We start from the raw sequence: 10,000 nt of genomic DNA on the forward strand, positions 1-10,000 counted from the left end.
CCCGTGACGACGAACCATACCTGTTCACCACCGCACTCAACGCTTACCGAGTTCGCCAATGCCCGGACTACGACATCAACCCCAGCTTCGAATCACCCATCACCCAGCGTCAGCTGGACGAAGCCGCCTGTCGTCACCGCCTGGAGGGGCTCCTGGAACGGAGCAACCAGATTCACCGTGCCCGCCTGCTTGCAGCAGCTGCCCCCCACAGTGGAGCCTGGCTCGACACCATTCCCGCGGAGAGCCTTGGCTTGCTACTTCCCGACGAAGCAGTGCGCGTCGGTGTGGCTCTCCGCCTCGAAGCGCCGGTCTGCCTGCCACACCAGTGCAGATGTGGTCACATGGCGGACAACCTCGGCCATCATCAGCTCTCCTGCCACCGTGACCCAGGCAGACTACCTCGCCACGCCGCCCTCAACGATATCGTCCGCCGCAGCCTAACCGCAGCCGGAGTACCCGCACTGCTGGAGCCACGTGGACTAGATCGGGGTGACGGGCGAAGACCGGACGGGGTGACAATTTACCCATTCAGCGGCTGCCGATCCTTGATATGGGACGTAACATGCACGAACACGTTCCGGAGCACACACATTATGGAGAGCGCCACCAATCCAAGAGCAGCCGCCCGATCGGCAAAACAACAGAAAAGACAACGTTATGCCGAACTCGCCCAGCGCTATCGCTTCGAGCCGCTAGCGATAGAGACCATGGGTACCCTGGGCCCCGCAGACGGGAGAGCCGCGTGAGACCTGCTGGCTCTGGCAGAGGATCAACATGGCAGAGGATCAACATGGCCGTAGTCCGCGGAAACGCGGCCGCCATCAACACGGGTCCTTAGATCCCACTCCCAACGCAATACACACACGCACGCACCCACACACACTTACACTTCTGTCCAAGACATAGGTTGCACGTCACAGCAGTCTGCGGAAAGGCGGGGGCAGCTGCCATCACACTTTTTTTTTTTTTTTTTTTTGTGTGTGTGTGTGTGTAATTCCCTCTCGGTTGGATCACGTGCTGGACTCGTCGTTACCAGGCTGTACCCTCACGAGGAGAGGTTTGAAGCTCATTAGCCGATCTGTGAGCAACACGTGTAACACACACATACACACACACACACACACACACACACACACACACACACACACACACACACACACACACACACACACACACACACATAAAATATTAGATTTTATGTATATGTAAATACATACATAAAATATAAGAACTGCAATAAGTTTAGCAGTGACTGGTGAACACTGCCTTGGTTCACATTATGTGTGTTTGCCCGGTGAGGGGTAAATACTGACCAGGCATTTGTCAGGGTGAAGGCGTGTTGGCAGGTCTGTCGGTCAGGCCACGGAGCTCAAACAAAATTAATCACTTCCTGTTAGCCAACCAGTAAACAGTCTCGTGTTTTGAATGCCGTATATTTGTGGAATACTGGGTCGACAACATTAAAGATACACGTACTTTGCCAAATGAATACTGTTCAATGTGAACAATTTGAGAAGTAAGAATTCACGATGATATTAGGAAATGTTCCACTGTTTTACAGTGACTGTAAAAGGATCTGAAGGCATACTATATATATATACATATCTATATATATATATATATATATATATATATATATATATATATATATATATATATATATATATACATATATATATATATATATATATATATATATATATATATATATATATATATATATATATATATATATATATATATATATATATATATATATATATATATATATATATATATATATATATATATATATATATATATATATATATATATATATATATATATATATATATATATATATATATATATATATATATATATATATATATATATATATATATATATATATATATATATATATATATATATATATATATATATATATATATATATATATATATATATATATATATATATATATGTGTGTGTGTGTGTGTGTGTATATATATATATATATATATATATATATATATATATATATATATATATATATATATATATATATATATATATATATATTCCAACTTCTTTCTGGGTGTACAAATAAGTGCCCTTCAAATGAGCCTGTGAAATCTCTTGTCGTTCCATTCGGGCAGAGGTCTTCGTGATAAAACAAGAAGAGGCGTTGTGGTGATCCAGGACACCTCGATGCTGTCCACTTCCCTCATTCTGCCCCAGCTCTATCGTGATGTCGGGGCCGCCTGCTGGACCGTGGCCCTTTTTCCTGACAACACTGGCAGAGCTGATACCCTCGAGAATGGAGGTGATGCCAAAACGAGCATGATGAATATCGACAGTAATTACAAGGAAGGAAGTTCTTCAGTTAACATCATGAAGGACAACTTCTTCATTGAGAGGTGATTCTTTTGTTAAAAATTTTATTCGTGACTCAAGATTTTTTTATACATGTGTATGTAACGCTTTGTCTGTGGCTATACTGTGTTAACTCTGCTTAATCAGCGATAAACATTGTTTCAGTGCAATTTGTAAAACCAGTTGTCACTAATTATTAAGACCTCTGTTCTTAGATTCATGGAAAGGTCAGGTTTGTGGCTATTGCCGTCGATACGGGTGCTGTTGTTGGATAGGGACACGTCCTCGGCACTTCTGCAGCACCAAAGCCTGCGGAACACACGGCATCTCTTCCTTCTTCAGCTCGCCGCAGGTGCTAGACACCGCATTCACAATTCAGGCATGTTATTTACTATATTTATTGAAACAGATGAACCTGTTGATGAATAGCTAAAGTTTTACCGTAACACTTTGAAGGTTTCCTAAGATTTTGATAGGTTCGGGAAATTTACAAGAAACAAAATCATTGGAGGAGGGAGTAACAGGAAACCACCCTGAAGCGAACAAGGAGCAGTCACCCTGTTCTGGGCCTGCATTTTTTTTTTTTTTTTTTTTTTACGTTGCCTATTGCGCCGGTAGGCGTCTCCCCGGTGGGGCCTGATGGTCGGCCCAAGGCTTCTTCCAGGTGGGGCCTGATGGTCGGCCCAGCCCGTTCTGGCGCAGGCGAGTGTTTTATAGTGGCGCCATCTTGCATTGGCTCATGCTGCCCCCCGGAACTCGTTCTTGATTCGCTTGGACGGCTTCCTCTAGAGTCCGGGTTGATGGGTGGTCTTCAGGACAGCATGTGGGTAGTTTTAAGCCACTCGGCGGTGACTGAAAAATCCGAGTGGTAGCGTGGGGATTCGAACCCGCGTCGTCCATCACGCGGTGAATGTGGGCCCAGTACGCTACCAGTTCGGCCACCGTCTGTTTACACAGACACGCAGATATGGACTGCAAGCAGGACATGGAATCTGGTTGTTATAGTTTTCCTTTATTACTATGATGTGGCTTCGGACAAATAGTCGCCTATTTGTATGCCATGCATGCCCTTAAACTTGCTGAAAGGAATTGCTAACCTCAGCGAAAACCCACATCCCAACCCTTATGGCTCTTTGCACTAAAGCCTAAATCATGTCTTGTTGCATTCCTAACTTAAACTAGTCTTAACACTGTTATACATAGTATGTGAACACTATATAGCATAACATTGTCATAACATAGAAAATTAACAAAAGATACAGACCTCCAGTGCGACGATTCTGAATCACCGCCCCATCTCGCTAAAGAAGCACTCTCCTCCTTATAAGCGATAGACCCGCCTCACTAAATAATGGAGCATCGGTCAAGCTCTCAGTTTAGCAACTTAACTTACCTCCAGACTCTGGCTGTGCGGTGGACCTCTACCGTCGGTGCTTGTTTTGTTCAGCGGGAGGACGCAGCATCGTGCAGCTTCCCAACGGGAAGGGAGCATCACCGATGCTCCTGGATCAACGCCTAGGTATGACTGCATATGCCAAACCACACTGCAACTAATTGTATACTTATCAGATTCATATTTTGTAACCATGTCTACTATCAAAACATAAAAAGCAGGGGTATGGTTAGGTTATACTTCATGGCCTGAAAATACTGTTGACATGAGAATAGCAATATATACATAAAAGAAAGAAAAAATGCCAAGACTAATACGAGATGCATTCACAACGCTTTACTTACGGTTATTGATCTTCATAACGGTCTTACTTGTTAATATTTTGCATAGCCCATAATTCACATCGATTTACTGCCGTGTGTAGCTATCGAGTTCAGCGCTTCTGTCCTTGACGCTGTGATATGCCTTCTCGCTGCCGTGCCGCAGAGCCCTTGGTGGATCTGGGCGGTGCCGTCCTGCGGGTGGTGACGATGGATTTTTCTCCTCATGTTGACTATCGCCGCCCGCCCAACTACCAGCCAGGGGGCAAAGTGGAGCCCAAAGACTGCCTTGACTTCCGCATGCTGGACGCCGTCGCCGCCCACCTCAATTTCTCGTAAAGTCCAATTCTACCAACCTCTTGAAGTCCCGATCCATGTGCTGACATCCTCCTTGAGGAAGGACGAGAGGGGGAGGAGTAGCTCCGAACGTTACACTTACCCAGATTATAAAAAAATGTAGTTTTGATTGTTTAGTTTCGTCATTTCTTTATAAAATTATATCATTATTACAAGATTTAGCGCCAATAACATTTTTGAACCCGTTTATATGTAAATTATAAAGAGTATTTATCTGTGTCAGGTATGAAGTGCGCCAACCGCCAGATGGGCAGTGGGGCGTGAGGAACGAAAGTGGTCACTTTACTGGCATCGTTGGAAGCCTGGAGCGAGAGGAGGCTGACCTTTCCATGGTGCTGATCCCGACCCCCGACCGCCTTAAAGTCATGGACCACTCTAGACTTTACGGTGAAGGAACCTTCGTAATCATCTCTCTCAAGCCTCAGCCACCAGCCCCGACATGGGCCTTCGTCGAGTCTTTCAGAGGTAATGTTGAACTCCAAGATTAAATGTTGCGTGGGTGTCGGCTCTTCAGTCAGTCTCTCTCATGACCGTGTTATTGTGTCTGTTGTGCAGGTACACTGTGGCTGGAGTTACTGGCTGTTGCGGTGACGTGGGGCGTGCTGCTGTGGATGATGCTCAAACTGTGGGCGTCGTGGGGGAATGAGAACAAGGTCACATGGAACAGCTTAACGTCGAGCATCTTGTACGGGTTTGGTGCACTCCTCGAGGACCCGCCCCACCGCCCGCCAACCAATATTTCCGCTCAGGTTAGTAATTGAAACGTAAAACTTTGTCCTTAGAGTTGAAAAGAACGGAGCGGTAGTTATGGTCTTGTTGAACCACTCGCTGTAAGAAAGAACTTTGTTTAGCAGGTATACGTACAGGTCTGCAAAATAATTAGTTTTTTTGTTCTTCTACTATTATACCCACACATTAAATAAGAAGGCATATGTGGATGTCCGAAAGTTACCAAGAGCCAAATAACCCTTTTCCGTACTGCAGTGATCTAGCACTGCCAAGAAAGACTAGTGCAAGCAAGCAATAATAGTAACAACAACAACAACAACAACAACAGCAACAACAACAACAACAACCACCACCACCACCACCACCACCACCACAACAACAACAACAACAACAACCACCACCACTACCACCACCACCACAACAACAACAACAACAGCAACAACAACAAACACCACCACCACCACCACCACAACAACTACAACAACAACAACAACAACAACAACAACAACAACAAACACCACCACCACAACACCACCACCACCACCACCAACAACAACAACAACACTGCTACAAAGAGTGAGTGACCTCCGTATCCTGCAGGTCATGGTGGGGTGGTGGTGGCTGGTGTGCATCATCATCACCGCCGCCTACCGCTCGGCGCTCATCTCGCACCTCACCATCCCCGGCCTCACGCGACCCATCAACACCTTCGACGACCTGCTCGCGCTAAAGAGGTGGACGTGGAGTGCAGAAATTGTAATCTTAAATATGGCTGACAAGGATTTCTTCCTCGACAGCCCAAGCCCTGTGGTGAGGGAGGTGTATCGTCGGATGGAGGTATAGTAGATTAATCGTGTTAACTTTTTTTTTTTTTTTAATAAAGGAAGCAACTCAAGAAAAGAAAAAAAAGAGAAAAAAGCCAGCTAATCATTACCCCTATATAAAAGAGTATAAAAGAGTGGCCACAAGAGAGTCAACTTCGGGAGGAGAGGCGTCTAGATACTCTCTTTTTGAAAGAGTTCAAGTCGTAGGCAGGAGCTAGGAAATACAGACAAAGGAAGGTTGTTCCAGAGTTTACCAGTGTGAGATATGAAGGAATGGAAAGCCTGCATGGTTAACTCTGGCAAGGATGTGGATAGTATAGGAAGTTATGGATGAGCTAGAGTAAAAAGTCGAGTGCAGCAGAGCCGAGGAAGGGGGAAGGAATGCAGTTATCAAATATAGTAGAGCAGTCAGCATGAAAATATCGTTAGAAGAGAGACAGGCGCAACATGGCGGCAGAATATAAGATATGAAAGCCTTTTTTTTACAGGAGACTGGGCAGGAACTAAACGATAAAACACTGACTAAAAACACGATTCAACCCCCTTATGAAAGCACCCAAGCCTTCAACAACCTCTTCGTCCTCTCTTCAGTTCTGCACCCTGGAGGAATCCCTACGAAAAGTGCTGAAGGGCCGCCACTCCTTCATCACCTGGAAGAACTACATCGACGTCAAGATCGCCTCGCAGTTCACCGACGCGAGGGGCATCACGCCGCTCTACATCTCCACGAGGCGGTACCCAATATTTGGCGGGTACTCGTGGGGCTTCAGGCGAGTGAGAGTAAAACGTAAAAGTAGTGGTTGGTGTTGTTGATGTCATTTTTCCTGCTGTTTTTATTGTTGTTAATGATAATGATGATAATGTCTTAGTAGTAATAGTAGCGGAAGCAGCAACTTTAGATGTAGTAGTAGTAGTAGTAGTAGTAGTAGTGGTAGTAGTAGTAGTAGTAGTAGTAGTAGTAGTAGTAGTAGTAGTAGTAGTAGTAGTAGTAGTAGTAGTAGAACAATTAAGTGATGACGATCGTGTTGAAGGAGGGATGTGTTTATAATTATCTTTTTTTTAATAATAGGAAAGGTGCTCCGTTCTTGGACACCATTAGGAGAGTGAAGCAACGCCTACTGGAGACCGGCATCCTCACCTACTGGCTGGAGGACGTAATTAAGCAGCGTGTGAGAGTGACAAGGAAGGACTCTCAAAAGGAACAGGATGTGGCCGTCATGGAAGCTCTGAAGCCGACCGTGAGTAACATTAAGGCCCTTATTCTCAAACTTTTCGGGACTTTCACACCCACTAAGGCTTTCGGAGAGGTTGTGAGCATTCCCATGAGTAGCTATATGAGACCAGTGATAGTTTGACTAAGCTTCTGCATCGTAAATGAGAGAACCACTCACAAGAATCCAACTAATGTCTTATGTGGCCTTTAGAAATATTTGTTGTGAATGACGGACCATAGTTACCGCAAATAGCATATACTACAGTGCATTTATGGGCACCAAAGTATGTATTTCATAAATTTCCAAGTAAACTGTGGTGTATTATTTCTAATTTACTGTTTTTGTTTCTCTTGTCATCGTTTCCACAGTCAGAGAGTGGTCAGGTGGTATTGGGCCTCAGTCACCTGCAAGGACCGTTCTACCTGCTGTTCGGGGGCTTCGTCATATCAATGATTACATTTATGGGTGAAAAGATATTGACTGCAATCCGTCCATGTCGAAAGTACGTCACATCCGGCTGATTTCTGCATAAAACTCAAATCGGAATGTATCTATGGCGCTGAAAATCTGGACAGCTTATCTTCAACTTTACTGGTTTATGATGCATCGAACAGTATCAGATAATATTTTTAATACTGTGAGCGTTCAATCAAATTTGATATTAAAACGCTTCAAGTATTTTTTTTACGTAACGACAGTTGTAATTTCTCTTTCAAAAATACATAAAAAAAATAAATTGTATGTAAAGGAGCTGCCTCGTACTGGCTTACCGGCCTCTTGCAGACTCCTAAGTTCTTATGTTCTTATGTTCTTATGTAAATATATAGGTAAACCCTTATGGACTCGCTGTGTAAAAAGCTTGACCTGCTTTGATATCTGACACACACACACACACACACACACACACACACACACACACACACACACACACACACACACACACACACACACACAATATATATATATATATATATATATATATATATATATATATATATATATATATATATATATATATATATATATATAAATATATATATATATATATATATATATATATATATATATATATATATATATATATATATATATACGTACATATATATATATATATATATATATATATATATATATATATATATAAATTTAAACAAAGGAAGCAGCTCAAGGGCACAAAAAAAGGAAACAATAATAATAAAAAAAACCGCTACTCGCTGCTCCTAAAAAAGAATCAGAAGAAGTGGGCGAAAGAGAGGTCAGTTTCGGGAGGAGAGGTGTCCTGATACCCTCCTCTTGAAAGAGTTCAAGTCGTAGGCAGGAGGAAATACAAATGAAAGAAGGTTGTTCCAGAGTTTACCAGCGTGAGGGATGAAAGAGTGAAGATGCTGGTTAACTCTTGCATAAGGGGTTTGGACAGTATAGGGATGAGCATAAGTAGAAAGTCGTGTGCAGCGGGGCCGCGGGAGGGGGGGAGGCATGCAGTTAGCAAGTTCAGAAGAGCAGTCAGCGTGGAAATATCGATAGAAGATAGAAAGAGAGGCAACATCGCGACGGAATTTAAGAGGTAGGAGACTATCAGTAGGAGGAGGAGAGCTGATGAGACGAAGAGCTTTAGACTCCACTCTGTCCAGAAGAGCTGTGTGAGTGGAGCCCCCCCCACGCGTGAGATGCATACTCCATACGAGGGCGGACAAGGCCCCTGTATATGGATAGCAACTGAGCGGGGGAGAAGAACTGGCGGAGACGATACAGAACGCCCAACCTCGAGGAAGCTGATTTAACGAGAGAGGAGATGTGAAGTTTCCAGTTGAGATTTTGAGTAAAGGATAGACCGAGGATGTTTAGTGTTGAAGATGGTGATAAATGAGTGTTGTCGAAGAATAGGGGATAGGTGTTTGGAAGATTGTGTCGAGTTGATAGGTGGAGAAATGGAGTTTTTGAGGTATTGAAGGACACAAGGTTCCTTCTGGCCCAATCGGAAATGATAGCAAGGTCTGAGGTTAAGCGTTCTGCAGCCTCCAGTCTAGAGTCGTGTACTTCCTGTTGAGAGGGTCTTCTATTGAAAGAAGTTGAATAATGCAGGGTGGAGTCGTCGGCGTATGAGTGGACAGGACAGTTTGTTATGGAAAGAAGATCATTGATGAATAACAGGAAGAGAGTGGGTGATAGGACAGAGCCCTGTGGAACACCACTGCAGTTGATAGGTTTAGGCGAAGAACAGTGACTGTCTACTACCGCAGAGATAGAAAGGCCGGAAAGGAAACTGGAGATAAAGGAACAGAGAGAGGGATAGAATCCGATAGAGGGCAGTTTAGAAAGCAAAGACTTGTGCCAGACTCTATCGAAGGCTTTCGATATGTCTAGCGCAACAGAGAAAGTTTCACCGAAACGGCTAAGAGAGGATGACCAAGACTCAGTTAAGAGAGCAAGAAGATCGCCAGTAGTACGCCCCTTGCGGAACCCATACTGACGATCAGATAGAAGGTTAGAAGTGGAACGGTGCTTTTGAATCTTCCGGTTAAGGAATGATTCAAAAGTTTTAGATAGACAGGAAAGTAAAGCTATAGGGCGGTAGTCTGAGGGATTGGAACGGTCACCCTTCTTAGGCGCAGGCTGTACAAAGGCATACTTCCAGCAGGAAGGAAAGGTAGATGATGATAGGCAGAGACGAAAGAGTTTGACCAGGCAGGGTGTCAGTACGGAAGCACAGTTTTTAAGGACAATAGGAGGCACTCCATCAGGTCCATAAGCCTTCTGAGAGTTGAGGCCAGAGAGGGCATAGAAAACATCATTTGGAAGAATCTTAAT

General features: G+C 43.9%; 1 protein-coding gene across 5 annotated transcripts in view; it reads left to right on the plus strand.

Moving 5' to 3' along the window:
• The window catches only part of LOC126999901 (uncharacterized), a 41,573-nt gene extending 33,551 nt beyond the window's left edge, over window positions 1–8,022 (plus strand). Inside the window, exons 14-20 of one of the 5 annotated variants that reach the window (XM_050863035.1) lie at window positions 2,139–2,399; window positions 4,649–4,890; window positions 4,981–5,174; window positions 5,755–5,991; window positions 6,570–6,748; window positions 7,048–7,216; window positions 7,561–8,022. In XM_050863035.1, the coding sequence (XP_050718992.1) occupies window positions 2,139–2,399; window positions 4,649–4,890; window positions 4,981–5,174; window positions 5,755–5,991; window positions 6,570–6,748; window positions 7,048–7,216; window positions 7,561–7,713 (1,435 nt within the window). In that variant the 3' untranslated portion in view covers window positions 7,714–8,022. Of the gene's footprint in view, window positions 1–2,138; window positions 2,400–2,570; window positions 3,329–3,754; window positions 3,875–4,234; window positions 4,558–4,648; window positions 4,891–4,980; window positions 5,175–5,754; window positions 5,992–6,569; window positions 6,749–7,047; window positions 7,217–7,560 lie in introns of those variants that run through there. The other 4 variants (XM_050863036.1, XR_007753655.1, XM_050863038.1 and 1 more) reach the window with 4 other exon arrangements.
• Window positions 8,023–10,000: the final 1,978 nt, after the last annotated feature.

Source organism: Eriocheir sinensis, chromosome 17 (genome assembly GCF_024679095.1).
Source record: "Eriocheir sinensis breed Jianghai 21 chromosome 17, ASM2467909v1, whole genome shotgun sequence".
NCBI classification, from domain to species: domain Eukaryota; kingdom Metazoa; phylum Arthropoda; class Malacostraca; order Decapoda; family Varunidae; genus Eriocheir; species Eriocheir sinensis.